General features: G+C 47.0%; 5 protein-coding genes and 1 non-coding gene across 7 annotated transcripts; 2 read left to right on the forward strand and 4 right to left on the reverse strand.

Moving 5' to 3' along the window:
* Positions 1 to 332: 332 nt before the first annotated feature.
* rpsa (ribosomal protein SA) lies at positions 333 to 1,642 on the forward strand (the record flags this gene model as incomplete). The annotated part of the gene is made up of 5 exons (XM_072682799.1): positions 333 to 581; positions 711 to 839; positions 979 to 1,147; positions 1,360 to 1,404; positions 1,483 to 1,642. Coding segments are annotated over 5 exons (690 nt in total), but the record flags the coding sequence as incomplete, so codon positions are not given.
* Positions 1,643 to 2,912: 1,270 nt separating this feature from the next.
* On the reverse strand, positions 2,913 to 2,985 carry trnar-ccu (transfer RNA arginine (anticodon CCU)). The gene has a single exon. It is a non-coding gene; the product is annotated as a tRNA-Arg (tRNA).
* Positions 2,986 to 3,063: 78 nt separating this feature from the next.
* On the forward strand, positions 3,064 to 10,653 carry ift56 (intraflagellar transport 56). 2 transcript variants are annotated; one of them, XM_072683273.1, is made up of 17 exons: positions 3,067 to 3,825; positions 3,982 to 4,128; positions 4,626 to 4,718; positions 5,075 to 5,189; positions 5,280 to 5,329; positions 5,435 to 5,580; positions 5,916 to 6,087; positions 6,500 to 6,677; positions 6,775 to 6,830; positions 7,383 to 7,436; positions 7,606 to 7,669; positions 7,955 to 8,043; positions 8,465 to 8,548; positions 8,675 to 8,744; positions 9,196 to 9,302; positions 9,529 to 9,662; positions 10,364 to 10,653. In XM_072683273.1, the coding sequence occupies exons 1-17, from the start codon at positions 3,823 to 3,825 to the stop codon at positions 10,473 to 10,475; spliced, it is 1,674 nt and encodes a 557-aa protein (XP_072539374.1). In that variant the 5' UTR covers positions 3,067 to 3,822; the 3' UTR covers positions 10,476 to 10,653. The 2 variants fall into 2 exon arrangements, with proteins under 2 accessions (XP_072539376.1, XP_072539374.1); XM_072683275.1 differs by lacking the exons at positions 8,465 to 8,548; positions 8,675 to 8,744; positions 9,196 to 9,302; positions 9,529 to 9,662; positions 10,364 to 10,653 and having other exon boundaries at positions 3,064 to 3,825; positions 7,608 to 7,669; positions 7,955 to 8,041.
* LOC140559705 (uncharacterized) lies at positions 10,005 to 12,357 on the reverse strand. The gene has a single exon (XM_072683276.1). The coding sequence runs from the start codon at positions 12,305 to 12,307 to the stop codon at positions 11,501 to 11,503; it is 807 nt and encodes a 268-aa protein (XP_072539377.1). The 5' UTR covers positions 12,308 to 12,357; the 3' UTR covers positions 10,005 to 11,500.
* A 1,910-nt stretch (positions 12,358 to 14,267) lies between these two features.
* LOC140559321 (uncharacterized) lies at positions 14,268 to 15,147 on the reverse strand. The gene has a single exon (XM_072682800.1). It carries the CDS (start codon positions 15,145 to 15,147, stop codon positions 14,350 to 14,352), a length of 798 nt encoding a protein of 265 aa, XP_072538901.1. The 3' UTR covers positions 14,268 to 14,349.
* A 2,764-nt stretch (positions 15,148 to 17,911) lies between these two features.
* On the reverse strand, positions 17,912 to 20,240 carry LOC140559290 (uncharacterized). The gene has a single exon (XM_072682766.1). The coding sequence runs from the start codon at positions 20,168 to 20,170 to the stop codon at positions 19,202 to 19,204; it is 969 nt and encodes a 322-aa protein (XP_072538867.1). The 5' UTR covers positions 20,171 to 20,240; the 3' UTR covers positions 17,912 to 19,201.
* Positions 20,241 to 20,601: the final 361 nt, after the last annotated feature.

A 20,601-nucleotide genomic window follows, 5' to 3' on the forward strand; every position in this document is an offset into this window, starting at 1 on the left:
GCCTCATCTGATTAATTTGTATTTTACTTCTGATTTTCTACATAATTTTACTTAATTTGAACTAGATGAATTTCTAATCTAAAGGTGTATAGTCAAATCCCCTGTAGTGAAAGATGTTGGATTAGCAGCGGAAAAGGCAGGTCAGACCCAAGTAATGCAAAGTGAAATAGATGGTAGTTAAAATTAATTATGAATTAAACGAATTCTAATGCAGAGGGGCTGTGTAGAGCCTCCGTCTCGTTAGTAGGAGTCTATAGCCTTTAATCAGATCCCAACTCCGTGACTGTGCTGTAAGGTTGGTCAGTTTTTAATGTTCTGATGGGTTTCTCTTTCAGAGGGCTGTGCTGAAGTTCGCCTCTGCCACCGGAGCCACCACCTTTGCTGGGCGTTTCACCCCTGGAACCTTCACCAATCAGATTCAGGCTGCCTTCAGGGAGCCCCGCCTCCTGATTGTGACTGACCCTCGTGCTGACCATCAGCCACTGACCGAAGCCTCATACGTAAACATTCCCACCATCGCCCTCTGCAACACGGACTCTCCTCTCAGATACGTCGACATCGGCATCCCCTGCAACAACAAGGTGCACAAACTGACGTCCTTCCTTTCATAGACACACGGTTTCAGCTGCTCCGTCCCGCAGCACGTTATGAACTCTGCGGAGGAGAGAGGCACGCTGTTTCTGTAAGTTAATACATACTTGTGTTCTCAGGGTCCCCACTCTGTCGGTCTGATGTGGTGGATGTTGGCCCGTGAGGTTCTGAGGATGCGTGGCACCATCTCTCGGGAGCACCCCTGGGAGGTCATGCCTGACCTTTACTTCTACAGAGATCCTGAGGAGGTGAGGATCCACTGCAGCCCATGTTTACTTCAACTGTTAATAAACAATAATAAACATGGACTGTGTGAGTGACGGCAGCAGGTTTAGGGGGTATTGCTTGAGAAGTGTAATGTGAACATGCTCTGTGCTCTCCCTGCAGATTGAGAAGGAGGAGCAGGCTGCAGCTGAGAAGGCCGTCAGCAAGGATGAGTTCCAGGGTGAATGGACCGCTCCTGTGGCTGACTTCGCTCAGCCGGAGGTTGCTGACTGGTCTGAGGGCGTCCAGGTGCCATCAGTGCCCATCCAGCAGTTCCCTGCTGCCATCGACGGTGAGTCAGCGCACCTGGTCGTAAACGCCCCTCTTGTTTTCAGTAATGTAAAACCGGTGGCTCATAAAGTGCTGGCATATTCTCTAAATGCTCCATCTAGAAGACCCTAATTTGCGTGTTCAGCTTAAAATAAGATCTGGAAGTCATTGTTCTGAACGCTGAGTGTAAATGGGTGGGAGCTCGGACTCATTGATGCTGCTTTCCTCCTCCAGCTGCTGCTCCTGCCAAGGCTGCCCCCACCACTGAGGTTTATGCTAGTAAGTGTTCTCCAGGTTCTTACGGGTAAACACTTTCTGCTTTGGTTCAGAATGTAATTGTGGGTATTCTGTGTTCAGCAGAGGACTGGAGTGCTCAGCCTGCCACCGAAGATTGGTCTGCTGCCCCCACAGCTCAGGCTGGAGAGTGGGGTGGCTCCACTGCAGACTGGTCATAAACAACGATTTACAGCTCGGAGCTCTGTGTGTCTGAAGAGTCAATAAACAAGAGTTGTTTAAACTGTTGTGGTTCTTTTCGCTCATCTCTTACCTGTTACACAATCACCGCACCTGTGCGTTCAGGCTAACATTCATTTAGAAGTAGTTTGTTGGTCAGGGCTAACCTTTTGTACACCATTAGATCAGGGCTAACCAGTAGTCAATGAATAGTGTATTGGGTCAGGGCTAACTTATGAGCCCACAGTTGCTTATGGTGTCGGTTGGGTCAAGGCAAATGGCCTGTAGTGTGCTTTGAAAACTGCAACTGCTCTTTTATCATGTTAAATGATTTAAAGTTGAAAGTGGAGTGAACACCGCTTTAGTTTAGTAGAATAGTTATAAATTCCCACCCTGGTCCCACATTCAGTTGGTGTGAGTGAGTCAAATGCTGCAAGTTGAACCTTTCTTTCTACATTATGATCAAAATTGAGGTTAATAGAAGTGTTCACTAGAACCGTCTAAAAAATGAATAAGGTGTATCAAAATATCTGTACGTTATGGTGGGGGGGGGGGTGTGTGTGTGCTCATAACTACTGCAGAGTAATAAATCTTGTGGACGGTCCAGTTCCACAGGGGCAGTGGTGGCTCAGCGGTTAGAGCGCCGGGCTATCAAGGTTGTGGGCTCGATTCCCGGGCCCTGCCAACTGCCGCTGTTTGGTCCTTGAGCAAGGCCCTTTATCCTCTCTGCTCCCCGGGTGCTGGAGTTGGCTGCCCACCGCTCTGGGTGTGTGTGTACTCACTGCCCCTAGTTCACTAGTGTGTGTGTGTGTGTGTGTGTGTTCACTACCACAGATGGGTTAAAAGTGGAGGGCACATTTCTCTGTGCTGTGTTCACTGTACAGTGACAAATACGTGCACCTTTACCTTAATATAAAAAGGCAGAACTTGGGTTATCAGTTTGTGTCCTGAATGAACATCCCATGTGGACTGGCTCAATTTATGTTTATTCATAATGAATTAATTTTATACACATACCAAAGGACAGTTATAAAGCATAGTTAAGACAAGCAACTAAGGAGTGGTGTATGATCTAGAACATCTAGCAAATATGACCCACAGCCACTCATTTAACCATGTCTAATGATTATAAGAATCTTAGTCACTCGTACCCTGACCTTCAGAAAGGCAGGTGGTTTATGGTTGGTGTGCTCTGGTAGAACCTTTTCAAACGTGTTTAAAATACTTCCACAGTTCATAAGGACAAAAAAATAAATATACGATATGTATATATATATATATATATTTTTTTTTTTTTTTTTTTTTTTTTAACTAAAAACACAAAAGAAGTTTTCCACCCCAGATGGGACTCGAACCCACAATCCCTGGCTTAGGAGGCCAGTGCCTTATCCATTAGGCCACTGGGGCTGTACGGAGAGGATCGGAGGAGTGTTGCTTTTATGTGTCTGAATGAGCTTCAAATTAAACTTTTATGAAGCTGTAAGCGACTCGCGGTGAGGGTTATTAGTTTATTAGAGGTCAGTGATGTTTCTGTGTGACTGTAAATCTCCATAAATCGCCTTTTTACGGCGGAAAACTGTTGCCTAGCAACGCCGTGTTGTCACACCGTGTGGGATTAGCGCTAGCATTAGCGTGCTAGGCACTAGCTAACACTGCGCTCCCGTGCCGTACAGCAGCTCTCTGAAGCCCAGTGCGGACATAACTCTGTAGGTTATCACGAGCTCGGGGTTTTAGGAACATACCAGGCGGGTTCTAGATAACTAGCTGAACTAACCGAACAGGTTTGTGCACAGAAAGCTGGTCAGCTAGCCTGCTGCTAGCACGGTCAGCTAGCCTGCTGCTAGCACGGTCAGCACGGTCAGCTAGCCTGCTGCTAGCACGGTCAGCACGGTCAGCACGGTCAGCTAGCCTGCTGCTAGCACGGTCAGCACGGTCAGTTAGCCTGCTGCTAGCACGGTCAGCACGGTCAGTTAGCCTGCTGCTAGCACGGTCAGCACGGTCAGCTAGCCTGCTGCTAGCACGGTCAGCACGGTCAGTTAGCCTGCTGCTAGCACGGTCAGCACGGTCAGTTAGCCTGCTGCTAGCACGGTCAGCACGGTCAGCTAGCCTGCTGGCTGCTGGCTGCTGGTGAGCTCGAGCAGCTCCTCCTCAGAAGCTTCAGTTTGGTAATCGTGTGAAACCTCCTCAGCCTGCGGGCCGAACCGCCATGGTGTGAAGACAGAACCGACTCAGGGACTCAGAATCATGGTGAGGAGCTGCTGAGGACCGAGGATAGCGAACGAACCACTGAGCTACGTTCGTAAACTGACTCGTTAGTTCAGGGTTATGCATTGTTGTGTTATTAATAATATTCTGTAATATAACATCATTTATTAAGCTGGTTGTCCACGGCTGGTGTTGCAGCTCCTGTCCCGGGTGAAGCCTGCAGTTGGGGGAGATGGATCAGTGAACTCCAGCGAGAAGAAAAGGAGGAATAAAACTAGGAAGATCCCCAGGCTGGAGGACTATCTGAGCCAGAGAGACTACCTGGGAGGCCTCACACTCCTGGAGGTGAGAACCTAAGTGCAGCTTTAGTCTCTTTCTCAATTTTACCAGTCTACCCACTCACATTAGCCTGGGCAGGGGCCCTTAGTCTATTTACTGCCATCCCATTAACCTGAAGAGCAGGGGCCTCCAGCCCACCTCCTGGAAAGCTGCTGTTCCTTCCTGGAGGTTTCAGTTCCGACCCAAATCATTCAGCAAAAAGGGGCTTCTGGAGTGTTGGTTTGGATCAGGTGGGATGGAGCAGGGTGGGACCCAAGGTCTACTGATTCTCCAGGAGCAGGGTTGGAGATTGCTGTAAAGAGTCATGGTTCACAAAGTGGTCCACCAAGGTCCCCGACATATAGCCAGGGGTCTATGGGTGTGTATATAACCTGTGCTGTCACTGAACATCGCTGTGTTCATCACCCTGAAAATATTAATAAACTAAAAGCAGCTCAGGTTGAAGTACGATGACGACATGACCTGAAAAGGTTTACAGAGACCGGAAGTGTCTGTCATTTCAGTTCCAGCGGAATGGAGGGGTGGCGGAGGAGAACACGGACCTCTGGATCGGCTACTGTGCCTTCCACCTGGGGGACCACAAGAGAGCAATGGAGGTGTGTGTGTGTGTGTGTGTGTGTGTGTGTGTGTATTTTTTATGGGAGACTGAATGAGTGTGAATACGTCTCAGTAATTATTTAATTTAGTGACAAAACTACTAGTTCCTACTGTAGTGATTCTCAGCTCCTCAGCCGATGGTTCAGATATTACAGATGTAAAAATATGATATACTTACCCAGCAGGCTTTTAATATGGTTCATTAAAAATTTATTAGTGAAATTCTTAGGTGTGTAGCCCATATTAGGAGCTATAGTTCTGAGCTGGATTTCATTTTGAATATTCATTAATAGTCTCACTGCATTAATGAGCTCATATTCATATTCAGTTCTGTGTGTTTCTGTGTTTATTTCAGGAGTATAAGTCTCTGAGCCTGAAGCCGGACTGCCCCGCTGAGGTCTGGGTTCATCTGGGCTGCGCTCTGTTTTTCCTCGGTCTTTATAAAGAGGCAGAGGAAGTGGCCCTCAAAGGTCTGGAAAACTCCTGAAGTGTCTGAGGAGCTGGAAATGGGAAAATCACTGTTTTATTTGATTGTATTTTGTGGTGTTTTCTTGCTGCAGGACCTAAAAGTCAGCTTCAGAACCGACTGCTGTTTCACTTAGCCCACAAGGTCTGTACTGTTTGTAGCAGCAGTGCCTCACATTCCTGCTGCTTTCCAGTGTGTGTTTGCTCCTAACAGCCTGGTACCTGTTCATCTGTCTGTGCTGGTGTTTAGTTTGGGGATGAGAAAAAGCTGATGGGGTTCCACCAGAACCTGGAGGACGTAACAGAGGATCAGCTGAGCCTGGCCTCCATACACTACATGCGCTCACACTACCAGGAGGCCATCGACATCTACAAACGCATTCTGCTGCAGAACAGGTAACACACGCCTCACGGTTCTGCTGCAGAACAGGTAACGCACGCCTCACGGTTCTGCTGCAGAACAGGTAACGCACGCCTCATGGTTCTGCTGCAGAACAGGTAACACGCGCCTCACGGTTCTGCTGCAGAACAGGTAACACGCGCCTCACGGTTCTGCTGCAGAACAGGTAACACACGCCTCACGGTTCTGCTGCAGAACAGGTAACACACGCCTCACGGTTCTGCTGCAGTCTGATATCTATTCATGCTGAGTATCTTTATGTTGAGTATCAGTTAATGTTGATCTGTGTGTGTGTGTGTGTGTGTGTGTGTGTGTGTCTGTCTGTCTCTAGGGAGTTCCTGGCGCTGAATGTGTACGTGGCTCTGTGCTATTATAAGCTGGATTACTACGACGTGTCTCAGGAGGTTCTGGCAGTTTACCTGCAGAACTTTTCAGACTCCACCATAGCACTGAACCTCAAAGCCTGCAACCACTTCAGACTGTACAACGGCAAAGCTGCTGAGGTGCACACACACACACACACACAGCCTGCAACCACCACAGACAGCAGATTGTGAAGCTACTCGAGCTGTGTAGTGTATCACAATACGGGGGTTAGGATTCAGGAGAGGTGATACTGAAAGCAAAGTGATATTTTGGCAAATTTTAGAAAAAAACTGTGAAGGATCCATCATCTGGGGGGCTTCATACCCCTCTAGCCAATACTCAACATTGAGCACGGTAAGCTAAGGAGTCATGTGATCACAGCTGCTCCAGAGCGTCCCGTCCTACTGGTCAGTGTTTTATATGGAGATTATACAGATGTGTCTGACACCTTAAGGCAGCTAAACTCAGTCAGTAAAAGGGTGTCCGGATACATTTGGACAGAAAGTGTGTGTGAGTTGTGGTCTGAGTGTGTTCTGTGCTCTTCTGCAGGCGGAACTGAAGAACCTGATAGATATCTCCTCCAGCTCATTTGAGTTTGCAAAGGAACTGATCCGCCACAACCTGGTGGTGTTTCGGGGAGGAGAGGGGGCGCTGCAGGTTCTGCCCCCGCTCATCGACGTTATCTCTGAAGCTCGACTCAACCTGGTCATCTACTACCTCAGACAAGGTACACACGCTGTCCCGCTGCTGACCGGCAGAGCAGGGTTAGAGTGATCGATTGTGGGAAACTCAAGTGTTCAGGTGTGTGTGTGTGTGTGTTGCAGATGATGTTCAGGAGGCATATAATCTCATCAAAGACCTGGAGCCCACCACCCCTCAGGTACTCCCTCTCTCCATCAGCTCCAGTCTTCTCTGTGTGTTTGTTTGTACGGATTTAGCAGGAGAAACTCTCCTTATACCATTGACTTCAGAAGAAACAACAGTGTCGAGCTGATGTCCCAATACTTTTGCTTATTTAAAGCATTATTTCTAATCAATTCTAAATTCAGCTAAATTCTGTGTGAATGAAATAAAACCTTAAAACCATATAAAAAAACAAAATGAAAAAAACAATCATATGACATTGATGTGAACATGATTAGTAGAGAACTATTGATTAGATTTAAGATCTTTTCACTCAACAAAATAATTAGATATTTTAAAATATTTACATAATATGCATGTGGATTCTATGTAAATCTTTAAATACCCAGAAGGTGGCGCTGTGTGAATAAAACGGCAGTATAATAACCCCACAGTCCTGTTAAAAAAAACACTACACTCAAACTACTCATACAAACTGAAATCAAAACTCTGATGTGTGTGTGTGTGTGTGTGTGTGTGTGTGTGTGTGTGTGTGTGTGTGTGTGTGTGTCTCTGTGTGTGTGTGTAGGAGTATATTCTGAAGGGGGTGGTGAATGCTGCTCTGGGGCAGGAGATCGGATCTGTGAGTTTCTGCTCATCACTCTTTCTCACCAGACAAGGATAGACGTTTTGTAGACAGACAGACATTCTGATAGCTGGAGGTGTTCTAATATGTGTAATGTTAGGGACCTTTATTTGTGTGTGTGTGTGTGTGTGTGTGTGTGTGTGCGTGTGTGCACTTTTTTTTTTAGAGGGATCATTTAAAGATCGCACAGCAGTTTTTCCAGCTGGTCGGCGGCTCAGCCAGTGAATGCGGTACAGTCTGGTGACACACACACACACACACACACACACACACACACACACACACACACACACACTAGTGCTGGGTTATATGATCATTATTGAACATTTTACCTGGATTACGACTGATGAAGCTGCTCAGTGTTTGTTGCTTGTTGTGTGTTAAAGCTACATGAATCACACTAGACTCCATATACAGTATTTCTACAGTATTATTTGAATTGAACATGTGTACTGCCAGTTAAATTGTGTGTGTGTGTGTGTGTGTGTGTGTGTGTGTGTGTGTGTGTGTGTCAGACACCATCCCGGGCCGGCAGTGTATGGCCTCCTGCTTCTTCTTGCTGAAACAGTTTGAGGATGTGCTGATCTACCTCAACTCAGTCAAGGTCAGCTAATACGTCACACAGAACACACACTCACACCTTTACCCACTTTTATTACATTCTATGTAATGGCATTTCATAAAATACCAAACCCTCCCACAATGTATCCATGAAATAATGGCATCCTAAAAAGAGCGTCTGAAATGAATGATGATGAATCTGTAAGAGTGAATTTGCATATTCATTCCAGAATTCCTCTTCTGCTGTTTCTTCATTTGCAGAGATGAATATTTAACATTCATTATTATTATTATTATTATTATTATTAATAACTGTTTTATTCTGACAGTGATGGAATATTAATATTACCATAAAAATATTTTTTCTTTTATAGTAAATGATGGCTTTGTGTGTATTTTACGGTACAGTAATGACTGTGTGTATCAGCAGTAATGGTGGAATTGGTCACTGGTTCTGTTTGTAGAGTTACTTCTACACTGACGACACCTTTAACTTCAACTACGCCCAGGCCAAAGCTGCTCTAGGGAACTATAAGGAGGCCGAGGAGGTGTGTGTGTCTGTGTGTCTGTGTGTCTGTCTGTGTGTCTTTGTCTGTCTGTGTGTGTGTGTGTGTGTGTGAACAATTCCTTTACACTCAAACAGCTGACTCTGACTCTGACTTTGATGTGAACAGGTGTTCCTGCTGATCCAGAGTGAGAAGATTAAGAATGATTACGTGTATCTGAGCTGGCTGGCCCGATGCTGTACGTATTATTAATCTGTCCTCCATAATCAGACTGACTGATGTGTATTTGGACACAGTTTATGAGGCACAGCACAGATCATGACACACAGCACTCTGTTAAACAGATAAAAGCAAAGTGCCGTGATTTTCTGATTAAATCAGTAAAATCTGTAGTTCTGATGCCACCAGAGCCAGAGCTCTGTGCAGAGGTTTGGTTTCTGAGGTTGTGACCGTGCTCGGCTCCTCAGTCTGTGTCTCTGATAGTCTGTTACAGTAAAAGGAGCTGCCACCCACTCAGCTGCTGGTTGCTGTGCAGTTGATGCAGTTATGCACTGGTGGTGGTGTTTACTGGCTCTCTACATCATACTCCTCATCCCAGTAACCATACCATCATACACCGTACACGTGTGTGATGAACTGTAATGTAATTCATCACTGTGATAATAATCAACTCAGATGCTGTGTTTTAGACATCATGAATCAGAAGGCTCGGCTGGCGTGGGAACTTTACCTGAAGATGGAAACCTCGTCCGACTCCTTCAGCCTCCTGCAGCTCATCGCCAACGACTGCTACAAGGTTCCTCAACAGTTCCTCACCAACACAGCTCATCATTGGTCATGTTATTTTCCCTCCACCAATCATCCTCTATCATCCCTGTCACAAAACTGCTGAGTCACTGTGAATGCACTGTGGGTTCCTCAGTGTCCAGTATGAACTGTGAGACTGAGGAACTGACCTGCAGAACTGTGTAGTTGACTGTGTGTGTGAGAGGTTGCGACCTGTGTTGTGTGCTTTTGTGCAGATGGGTCAGTTTTATTATGCAGCAAAGGCTTTTGATGTTCTGGAGAGACTGGACCCGAACCCGGAGTACTGGGAGGGGAAGCGGGGAGCGTGTGTTGGAATATTCCAGCTAATCCTCGCAGGAAGAGAACCGAGGTCAGAGAGTACCTATATATGTGTATATATATATATATAATTACCACCATTCAGCTTTCTGTGGATCAGAGAGTCTTCCTCAGGATGAAGAGCAGCTTGATCTGAACAGTGATTCAGACTGAAGCTCTTCTGGCATGAAGGAGATTGATCAACGATGAGCGCTGACATCACAGCAAAGGGATAAAGAGGCGTGGCCTGTGGCGTTATTGTTAGGAGTGCACTGTCATTAATATTGACACTAATATTTCTTCTTGCTTAAGAGGAACAATATTCCATGAGTAGTGTCCCAGTGCTCCACACCAGAATGATCGTACAGTACAGAATTAGCACTCATCATCGTTTCAACACCAAATATTTATTGGATTTAACATTTACAAAACATTGCAAAAATAAAAATGTCAAAAAATCTCACTTTTTCAAAACTTGTGAAATTGAGGTACTTCATTGTCAACCTGGAGCTGCTGATTTAAATAAAGCATTAGAGTATTAGTTATTAGAGTATTAAAGATTGCAGCACTGAAAAACTGCTGCTGTAAACCAACCAAGCCAGCATGACACGTGATCAATCATCCCCTAATCCTCACAGCTAGTCACACCATCCTTTTGTGTGATTTGATGGATTCTTAATGTGAAAAGCTCTCCTGATTTCAGCACCCAGATAAAATGTTCTGTTTAATATTTTTATTAATGTTTTTTTCCAGAGAGAGTCTGAAGGAGGTGTTGCCCATGCTGCGCAGCACGGGGAACCCACAGGTGGAGTACATCATCCGCATCATGAAGAAATGGGCCAAAGACAACAGAGTCGCGCTCTGACAGAACACGTGTATCCCATAGTCCTCCTGTTTTCTTCTATATGATGACTGTCGGGAATACAACCCCCTTATTCCCTCCTGGAGGTGATCGCTTCCAGAACCGGTTAATCTATTACTGCAGGTGTACTTTCTTATTCTAATGTGCTCATATTTATACCAATAAAAGCTCCTGCCCCATACAGCTCCTCCCACAATACAGACTGTTTCATTAACACATTAAACCCAGACACTGAAACACATGCAGACATTTCCCCCTGATCCTTTAAAATATAGACTTACAGTTATGGTTTAATCCTCAGGGGTGGATTTTGTGTCGGTTGCTGCTGACTGCAGTGTGAACCAGGTAAGGAATGCAGATAAACTGCTTCAGTTGCCCAAAGCAGCAAAGGCCTCTTACAGGAACATGAAGATACACTGGTTCAGTAAGGGGTGTGGGTGTAAAAACACGTATGCTGAGGCAATATACACTATGTCCAAATGTTTGTGGACACCCCTTCTAATAAATGTATTCAGCTACTTTAATCTGCACCCATTGCTGACACACACACACACACACACATTGTCTAGTCCCTGTAGAGAAGTACTGCCAATAGAATAGGACTCTCTGGAGCAGATCATCATCATGACCCTATCGGCTCCATGCTGCCTAATGCCAGGTGTGGGCTAGAGGGGTATAAAGCCCCCCAGCATTGAGGAGCTGTGGAGCAGCGGAGGAACTGTGTTCTCTGGATTGATGGTGGTGGAGCTTCATACAGTACTTTTGGGATGAGTTGGGGATGATGAGGTGGGGTGGTGATCATCATCCAACATCCTGACCTCAGGAATGCTTGTCACTGAATGCAATCATGTCCTCACAGCAATGTTCCTCCAAAATCTAGTAGAAAGTCTTCTTCTCTGGACAGTAGAAACAGTTACTCCAACAGAAGCAGGATCAGCTCTTTAATAGCCTTGATTTCAGAAGAAGCAGTGTCCCAATACTTTTGTCCAGATGTGGCACAGAAATGGTGCTCCTCAGCTGTCTGTGGTTTACACCTCTTTAATCAGAATGCCGTAAGGGCGGATGGACGCCTCCACGACCTGCTTCTCCTGCTCTGCTGAGCTTCCCTCAGGAACCGGGATGAGCCAGTAGTCTTCTTTACCAGTGATGACCCTCTTCTTTGGGTTGATCCTGTTCTGCATGATGACCTCGTATGTCCTCCCGTTCTTGGATCTGAACTCCTTGAACATGGTGTATCCTTCTGCAATGTCGATGTTCGGGGTGGAGTAGATCCCTCGACCATAACACTGACCATCGTCGGTTTTGTAGTGGGACCCTGTGATGCCTCTGGCCCCCTCAATGCTGGTCCCGTGGAAGGACACCGGCCACTCACCGGGTGAAGACTGGCTCCTCCATCCGTAGGAACCCAGCCAGGCGTTTCCGTCAGGGTACTTATCCAGCACCTTCAGAGCGAAGCGGTACCACCCCCAGGGCCGAGTGTACGGCTCTCCCCCCCGGGAACACTCGGAGGAGCCTGAGCCACACCTGAAGTCGTAATCATACAGAGGGTCTAAGAAGTTCTCCATGTCCACCAACAGCTCCTTCATCGAGGCCGAGGCCCCCCACAGAGAGAGCTCAGAGAGAGCTGCTTCCTCAGGGAGGGCAGGCGAGGCTGGGCAGGGGCTGGGGGGGTCAGCCGAGCTGCTGGGGCTGAAGACCGTTGGGAGAAAGTTGGTGATGGTCAGTTCTTCTTCATGAGGGCTGTGCTCCCCCCTGCCCTCCGCCAGGGGCCTCACTGCGCTCCCGGTGAGGGCTGAGATCGCCTCGAGGAGAACTGCCCTGTCTATGGCAGGCATGGTTCTCCCTGCTGTTCTCTGAGGTTCTAAGGAAGTGGGTTCTGTTCTATAAACGCTACACTTCAACTACTTTCGCTTTCGGGGCAGCCCCGCCCTCCTCGCCTGGCCGCGCGGGGGCGCAGTGTAGGGGTATTACGGTAGTGCTGCGCATGCGCGGTCGGGTTCACGAGCCGGAGGGCGGGGGGGGGGGGCTCTGTGGTGGAGTTCAGACTGCCCTTGTCAGCACTCATCCCACATCCCATAATACAAGCATTCAGCTACCCTGTAGACCAGCTGTTTCACAGATAACAGACTGTGTTCATGTTGTTATATAAAGTGAAATATGAAGATACTGTATTGCTGTTTTATCTGATGCACTACCGTAATACCCCTAAAGGTCGAGCCCACGCGCTTAGGGCGCTGATGTGTGGCTGCAGAGAGGAGCTGAGCAGGACTTACAGGTGAAAAAGGGGAAAGGTGCAGGTATGTGTCAGTGTACAGCGAAATGTGTCCTCCGCATTAACCCATCTGGTAGTGAACACACACTCACACACACACACACACACACACACACACACACACACACACACAGAACAGACACCCTGATTTACCTGATTTATTTTTATTTATTTATCTATTTTTGATTAAATATTTTGATTAATTGTTTATTATATTTATTTATTTATTTTTATCGGTTTATTCTATTATTGTTTATTATATAGATTATTTATTTATTATTGATTAATTTATTTATTTTGATTGACCTGATTTATTTATTTGACATGTGACTGCAGAGAGTAGCTGAGCAGGATTTTACAGGACTCTAAAATTTACCTGGTTTAGAATGAAACAGCTGAATTCAGTGCTCAGTGCTTTATTTCAGCACCACCTGTTTGAAGCATCAGGGTGTAAAATAATGAGAAATGTGGAGATGATAATCTCAGAGTAATGACAGGTTTCATCTCTGGATTTCTGTAAAGTCTGCTCATGATCATATACTGTACAACCCCCCCAAACCCCCCGGGACTGATGTGCTCTGCTCTACCTTCCTCATGTCCTCCTCTCCACAGAGCTCACCTCCCTCTCTTCCTGCTCTCTGGACGAGTCTGACTGACAGGGGTCAGCAGCAGATGAAGAAGCTCGGCTGTAGATGATCACTGAACTTTACCCTGAACTCCAAACTGAAAGTACAGAAGTCCAAGATTATAAACCCCTCTTATCAACTCTGGGTGGGAAGATTTCCAGTAGGCCGCTGTTAGTGGTATCAGCTCACACTGGGAGTTACCCCAGTCACCCCTCTCCTAAAAATAAAGATTCAGAACCAACACTGAGGACGAGCTCGTGTCAGCCTAACGCCACAACAGCTGAGGAATGAAGCGGTCAGAGTGGAGAGAAGACTTCAGCTGGACCTGACCAGTGTGAGAACAGCCGGCAGACTCTTCCAGTAAAGCGAAAGTGAAACTAACTAACAGTTTATAGTCTCATATTTTTAACCCACTCATAAACAGTAAACGTGCTACAAACACTTGTATCTCCAGTAACTCTGCAGGAGAAGGAGAAGATGCTTTTTTACTGTAAAGGGATTTTATTGCAGGTGAATTTGGAGCGTTTCTATTGGTCCATTCATCATCACCAAGACAAATTCCTTGTATGGGTAACATACTTGGTGAAATAAAGAGATTCTGATTCTGATTCTGATTCTGATTCTGATAAACAGAAAGTACAGAGTAGCTTCTGTGTTGAACTGATTTAGAAAATAAAAGAAGGAAAATAGATTTTAGTTTTGAACAGAGACAAAAACTAAATCACTCCTCTGATTCCAAACAGAAAACAAACGAGAAAACCAACCACCAACAACCCAAACCTGATTACAAACTTCGTACAGTAATATATCTCAGAACTGTGGAGGATTGGAGGACAACATCTGGAGCAGGGGTGAGGAGCTCTGGACTCCTGCAGTTTTGTTCTTTTCCAGGCCGAGCTGAACTGCTGGTGTAGTCGCTGTGAACTCTGCTGGACTTCAGGCCTCGGTTCCTCCCCGCTGGTGTAGAGCTGTCTGTGATTTATACCTCTTTAATCAGAATGCCGTAAGGGCGGATGGACACCTCCACGATCTGCTTCTCTTGCACTGCCGAGGTGCCCTCAGGAACCGGGATGAGCCAGTAGTCTTCCTCATCAGTATAAACCCTCTTGGCCGGGTTGATCCTGTTCTGCATGATGACCTTGTAAGTTCTCCCGTTCTTGGATTCAAACTTCTTGAACATGGTGAAATGTTCTGCAATGTCGATGTCAGGGGTTGAGTAGATGCCTCGGCCATAAAGCTGGCCACCACCAGCTCTGTAGTTGGACCTTGCAATGCCTTTGGCTCCCTCAATGCTGGTGCCGTGGAAGGACACAGGCCACTCTCTGAACGAAGAATGGCTCCTCCACCCATTCGGGCCCAGCCAGGTGTTTCCGTCAGGGTACTTATCCAGCACCTTCAGAGCGAAGCGGTACCACCCCCAGGGCCGAGTGTACGGCTCTCCACCACGAGTGCACTCGGAGGAGTCTGAGCGACGCCTGAAGTCGTAATCAAAGCGCGGGTCTAAGAAGTTCTCCATGTCCACAAACAGCTCCTTCCTCAAAGCTGAAGCTCCATCACACTGTGAATCTCCAGAGTGAGCTTTCAGGGAGAGCCTGTGCATCAACACAGGCAAGCCAGGGTCAGTGTAGATGGTCGGGCTGAAGACAGTCGGGAGAAAGTTCTCAGTGGTCAGTTCATCATATAGGATGGACCGTCTGCGTTTAGTGAAAGGCTTCACTGTGGACCCGGTGAGGGCTGAGATCGCCTCCAGAAGAATGGTTCTGTCTATGTCAGGCATGATTCTCCCTCTGACTAAGAAACACAAGAGCCTCACCTTTTATCCTCCAGGAAGTGTGTCGTTTATAATAAACATTTGACGTAAAGTTGCTTAAAAGCTCTTTCTCTTTCAGTTTAAGAACAAACATCAGTGTTTTATCAGCAGATGATGAAGCTCGATTGTAGATAAACATTGAACTTTATACTGAAACTAAAACACCTGAGTACTGACTTACCTGAGTACAAAAGTCAAAGACTATTTGATAGGTGATAAGACTTGCAGTACACTGCTGTTGGTCCAATCAGGGGTGAAGAGAAGTGATTGATGACAGCGAGCGACTCTGCCGCCCGGACTCTGAGGGGAAGTTCGTTCCACCACTTTGGTGCCAGAACAGAAAAGGTCTGGAAGCTTTACTTCCGTGTGTCTTAAAGGATGGTGGGTCGAGCCGAGCCGTAGCTTGAATGGCTCTTGGTACGAATCCTTCGATGCAGGTGAAGTCAGCCACCACCTCTTTTCCAACTGCCATCGATGTGGCATCGCCAGGCAGCCGACACGCTCTGAGGAAAGCTGTGGGTCCCCAGCTCCACCACACCAGCTAACAGACGCCTGTGCTGGCTAACATCGCTTAAGGGTGATGATGGTAGCATAGCCAATTGTGCTCTCTCAGACTCCGGCTGCTGATGGCAAAGCAACTCTCAACCCCTGGGCCGCAGTGGCAGCGCTCTACAGCCATTGGAGCCCTGGATCTGTTTTGACCATAGCCATGAAGTACGGAGGGGCTGGTCCATTCTTGGCTTTGTAGACCAGCGTCAGGGTCTTGAAGATGAAGGTGTTTGTAAAGAACTGTCTGAGGCTGCTTGCTCCTCTCTGAGGATGATGAAGGATGAAGTGTCAGTCCTTTAGGTTTTTTAGTTTGAACTGAGAGCAGTAGTGTTCTTGGGTCTTTCTGATAAATGGTGTCGGTGTGCTGGCGTGATCATCCCTGTAACGTCTAATATTCTCACTTTTACACAGCAGAGCGGCCTGGTAGCTTTTCACCACCATGTCAGACCACGTCTTTATGAACCTTTGTCACTGCTTGGCCTCTGAAACAGGATCTGGCACCATGTTCTGGTTATCTAAGCAGCCACGCCTGCTAACTCTACCTCCCTACTCCTGGCTGGCTAGCAGGCTAATGCTATATAAATATGTAGATATGGCAGCAAGTGTGTGACTTCGGATAGCGGGCCTTGACTCTTTGGTTAATCCATTACTGCAGGTGTACTTTCTTACTCTAATTTGCTCATATTTATACTAATAAAAGCTCCTGCCCCATACAGCTCCTCCCACAATACAGACTGTTTCATTAACACATTAAACTCTGACACTGAGTTTACCTGACTGACACATGCAGTCGGGTAATCAATAAGTCATCAATAACGGTGCTACTGTTATCTAAACCCAGGCTCTCAGTCCTGCAGGTTCTCTGCTGCCATCATGTGGCTGCATCACACCACTTTCTGTACACACAGGCATTACAGGCCTATTAGAATGGGTAACTTTCTGGTTATCATTATCTGTAGGGAACAGTGGGTTGGGACAGTGGGATGGGTTGGGACAGTGGGATGGGTTGGGTTGGGACAGTGGGATGGGTTGGGACAGAGCGATGGGATGGGACAGTGGGATGGGTTGGGACAGTGGGATGGGATGAGACAGTGGGATGGGATGAGACAGTGGGATGGGTTGGGACAGTGGGATGGGTTGGGTTGGGACAGAGCGATGGGTTGGGTTGGGACAGAGCGATGGGTTGGGTTGGGACAGTGGGATGGGTTGGGTTGGGACAGTGGGATGGGTTGGGACAGAGCGATGGGATGGGACAGTGGGATGGGTTGGGACAGTGGGATGGGATGAGACAGTGGGATGGGATGAGACAGTGGGATGGGTTGGGACAGTGGGTTGGGTTGGGACAGTGGGATGGGTTGGGTTGGGACAGAGCGATGGGTTGGGTTTGGACAGAGCGATGGGTTGGGTTGGGACAGAGTGATGGGATGGGACAGTGGGATGGGTTGGGACAGTGGGATGGGATGAGACAGTGGGATGGGATGAGACAGTGGGATGGGTTGGGACAGTGGGATGGGATGAGACAGTGGGATGGGTTGGGACAGTGGGTTGGGTTGGGACAGTGGGATGGGTTGGGTTGGGACAGAGCGATGGGTTGGGTTGGGACAGTGGGATGGGTTGGGTTGGGACAGAGCGATGGGTTGGGACAGTGGGATGGGTTGGGACAGTGGGATGGGATGAGACAGTGGGATGGGTTGGGACAGTGGGTTGGGTTGGGACAGTGGGATGGGTTGGGACAGTGGGATTGGTTGGGACAGTGGGATTGGTTGGGACAGTGGGATGGGATGGGACAGTGGGATGGGTTGGGACAGTGGGATTGGTTGGGACAGTGGGTTGGGTTGGGACAGTGGGATGGGATGGGACAGTGGGATGGGTTGAGTTGGGACAGTGGGATGGGACAGGTTAGGAAGGTTGGCGCTCTGCTGTATAATATTTAATTTTATGTGAATTTCCTGGGGGAATGTCATCAGATCAGTAAAGGCTGAGGAAGGTCATCAGATCAGTAAAGGCTGAGGAAGGTCATTAGATCAGTAAAGGCTGAGGAAGGTCATTAGATCAGTAAAGGCTGAGGAAGGTCATTAGATCAGTAAAGGCTGAGGAATGATGAGTAAATAATAACAGTGTCACGCTGCTGCCATGGTTTTGGGAATTTGACCTTCATCATAACAAACAATGCTGACAGTCAAACTTTTGAATTCATTTTAATATTTAATATTAACCCCAATAACAGTCTGTCTGAACGTTTTCCACCAGTCTACAGGATAAAGGAATGATTTATAAAACACTGGAGATACTGAAGAGCTGCAGAACCTGCAACAGTCCTCAGGGATGTTTAGTTGAGATGAGGTAACCAATGTTTCACCTTCTGAGTGTCACCATAGTTCAGTATATTCAGTTTCATGCAACAGCAGAGGGAACTCTTCTCTATATGTGGTAGGTCACTAATAGACGGTGTGCACTGATGTGACGTTCCCGCTGGGACACGCCCCCTTTAGTCCGACTGACTGGCTTAACAGTCTTCAGCACAGCTGCAGTGTTTATTATTGGAAACGGCCAAACGGGAACTGAAACCACAGACTATCTGCTCCAGTTAAAGGCAGCTGGACTCTACAGTGACCCCTTCATATTACCGAAGAACCAACGTCCAGCTACCTGAGGCTCAGATCACACCTGTTTAGAGGATAAAGCCTCATACCTGAGAGCACCAGTCGAGGGAACGCTCTGAGGAGTGTTTCCACTGTTTCAGTAGACTGGCTCATCCACGTTTACCTGCTTTCTCTCTTACTTGAACTCAGCATGTCGCTAAATTCACAACTACAGTGGGCTTCGGTTTCTCCACCTGTTTTCAGAGCGTGACTTCGCCACTCAGTGAGCCACGCATTTCAGAGCCTGGACTGCAGAAGTCCATTAGCTTCTCTGGTCTTTAGCTTTGGGCAGTCTGTAGGAGAGCTCATACAGTCAGACACACAGCAGATCCAGTGTTGGAGGCCTTCACACTGCTGGGCTTTTTGCCACTCAGTGGACGTGGCTGACGTGACTCCCGCCACCTGTGACGTCACTTGCATTCCCTCTATATGTTTCATATAGTCTTTGCTGTATGTGGGAAGTACATCTACATTTCATCTATAAAAACACTGCACATGTAATATTAATATACTGTAGAAATATTTCTAATGCATGTATCCATCCCAAAGGCTGTCAGTTTGTGTGGAGATTATACATGCAAATACAAAACGTGCATATTACAAGTGATGAGACTAACATTTATAAGCATGCAGACTTTTTGTATTTGTGTAAATATATATATACATATGGCTGCAACATATTATATCATATAGATTTTACAGAAATATATAATGAAACACTGCTCTGGAAACAGCGGCATATATGTGATAAATTACATTTCTGTGTGGGGGTCTTGGAGGGCTGGATTCCTGCTCTTGGTTCCTCAGCGCTGGTTTAGAGGATCTGTGATTTACAGACAAGGACATTTCTTCGTTGCTGTCTTCACCGCTGTCCTCACCTCTGTCCTCACCGCTGTCCTCGCCTCTTCCACCTCTCTAATCAGAATGCCATAAGGGCGGATTGACGACTCCACAATCTCCTTCTCCTCCTCTGCTGAGGTTCCTTCAGGGAGCCTGATGAGCCAGTACTCTGCATCATTAACCATGACTCCGTTATCAGTAACCTGTGGTGCATGAATAATTTCCCTCTTCTTTGGGTTGACCCTGTTCTGCATCATGACGTTGTAGGTCTTTCCATTCTTGGATGTAAATTTCGTGATGTATGCCTCTGCAACAGTAATATCAGGTGTTGAGTAGATACCTCGACCATACATCTGGCCTCCACCAACTCTGTATGAGGAGGTTGCGATGCCTCTGGCTCCCTTGATGCTGGTTCCATGGAAGGACACTGGCCACCCATCATTGTCCAGCCAGGCGTTTCCATCAGGGTACTTGTCCAGGACCTTCAGAGCAAAGCGGTACCACTTTGAGGGCTGAGTGTATGGCTCCCCACCACAGGGAAAAATGGAGGGGTCTGAGACATGCCTGAAATCACAATCTTTAGACCGGTCAAAGAACTGTTTGATGTCCACAAACATCTCCTTCCTCAAAGCTGACATTTCACTTCCAGTCTGTTCTTCATCACGAAGCTCTAAACCTCCAGACTCCGAGTTCGGAGACCTCAGTGGCTCGCGCGGAGATGAAGGCAGAGGAGGTCCAGCTGGTGGACCAGTGGAGATGGTCGACTCGTGCCGGGACGAGAGCAGAGAAGCTGGTAAATCGGTGGAGATGGCTGGGCTGTAGACAGCTTGGAGAAAATTTTCAGTGGTCAGTTCTTCTTCATGTGGGCTGTGATCTCCACTGCCCTCAGCGAGAGGCCTCACTGTGGTCCCGGTGAGGGCTGAGATCGCTTCGGCGAGAACGGATTCTATGTCAGACATGGGATGGGACAGGTTAGGAAGGTTGGCGCTCTGCTGTATAATATTTAATTTTATGTGAATTTCCTGGGGGAATGTCATCAGATCAGTAAAGGCTGAGGAAGGTCATCAGATCAGTAAAGGCTGAGGAAGGTCATTAGATCAGTAAAGGCTGAGGAAGGTCATTAGATCAGTAAAGGCTGAGGAAGGTCATTAGATCAGTAAAGGCTGAGGAATGATGAGTAAATAATAACAGTGTCACGCTGCTGCCATGGTTTTGGGAATTTGACCTTCATCATAACAAACAATGCTGACAGTCAAACTTTTGAATTCATTTTAATATTTAATATTAACCCCAATAACAGTCTGTCTGAACGTTTTCCACCAGTCTACAGGATAAAGGAATGATTTATAAAACACTGGAGATACTGAAGAGCTGCAGAACCTGCAACAGT

The sequence above is a fragment of the Salminus brasiliensis genome, chromosome 7, assembly GCF_030463535.1.
Source record: "Salminus brasiliensis chromosome 7, fSalBra1.hap2, whole genome shotgun sequence".
NCBI lineage: Eukaryota > Metazoa > Chordata > Actinopteri > Characiformes > Bryconidae > Salminus > Salminus brasiliensis.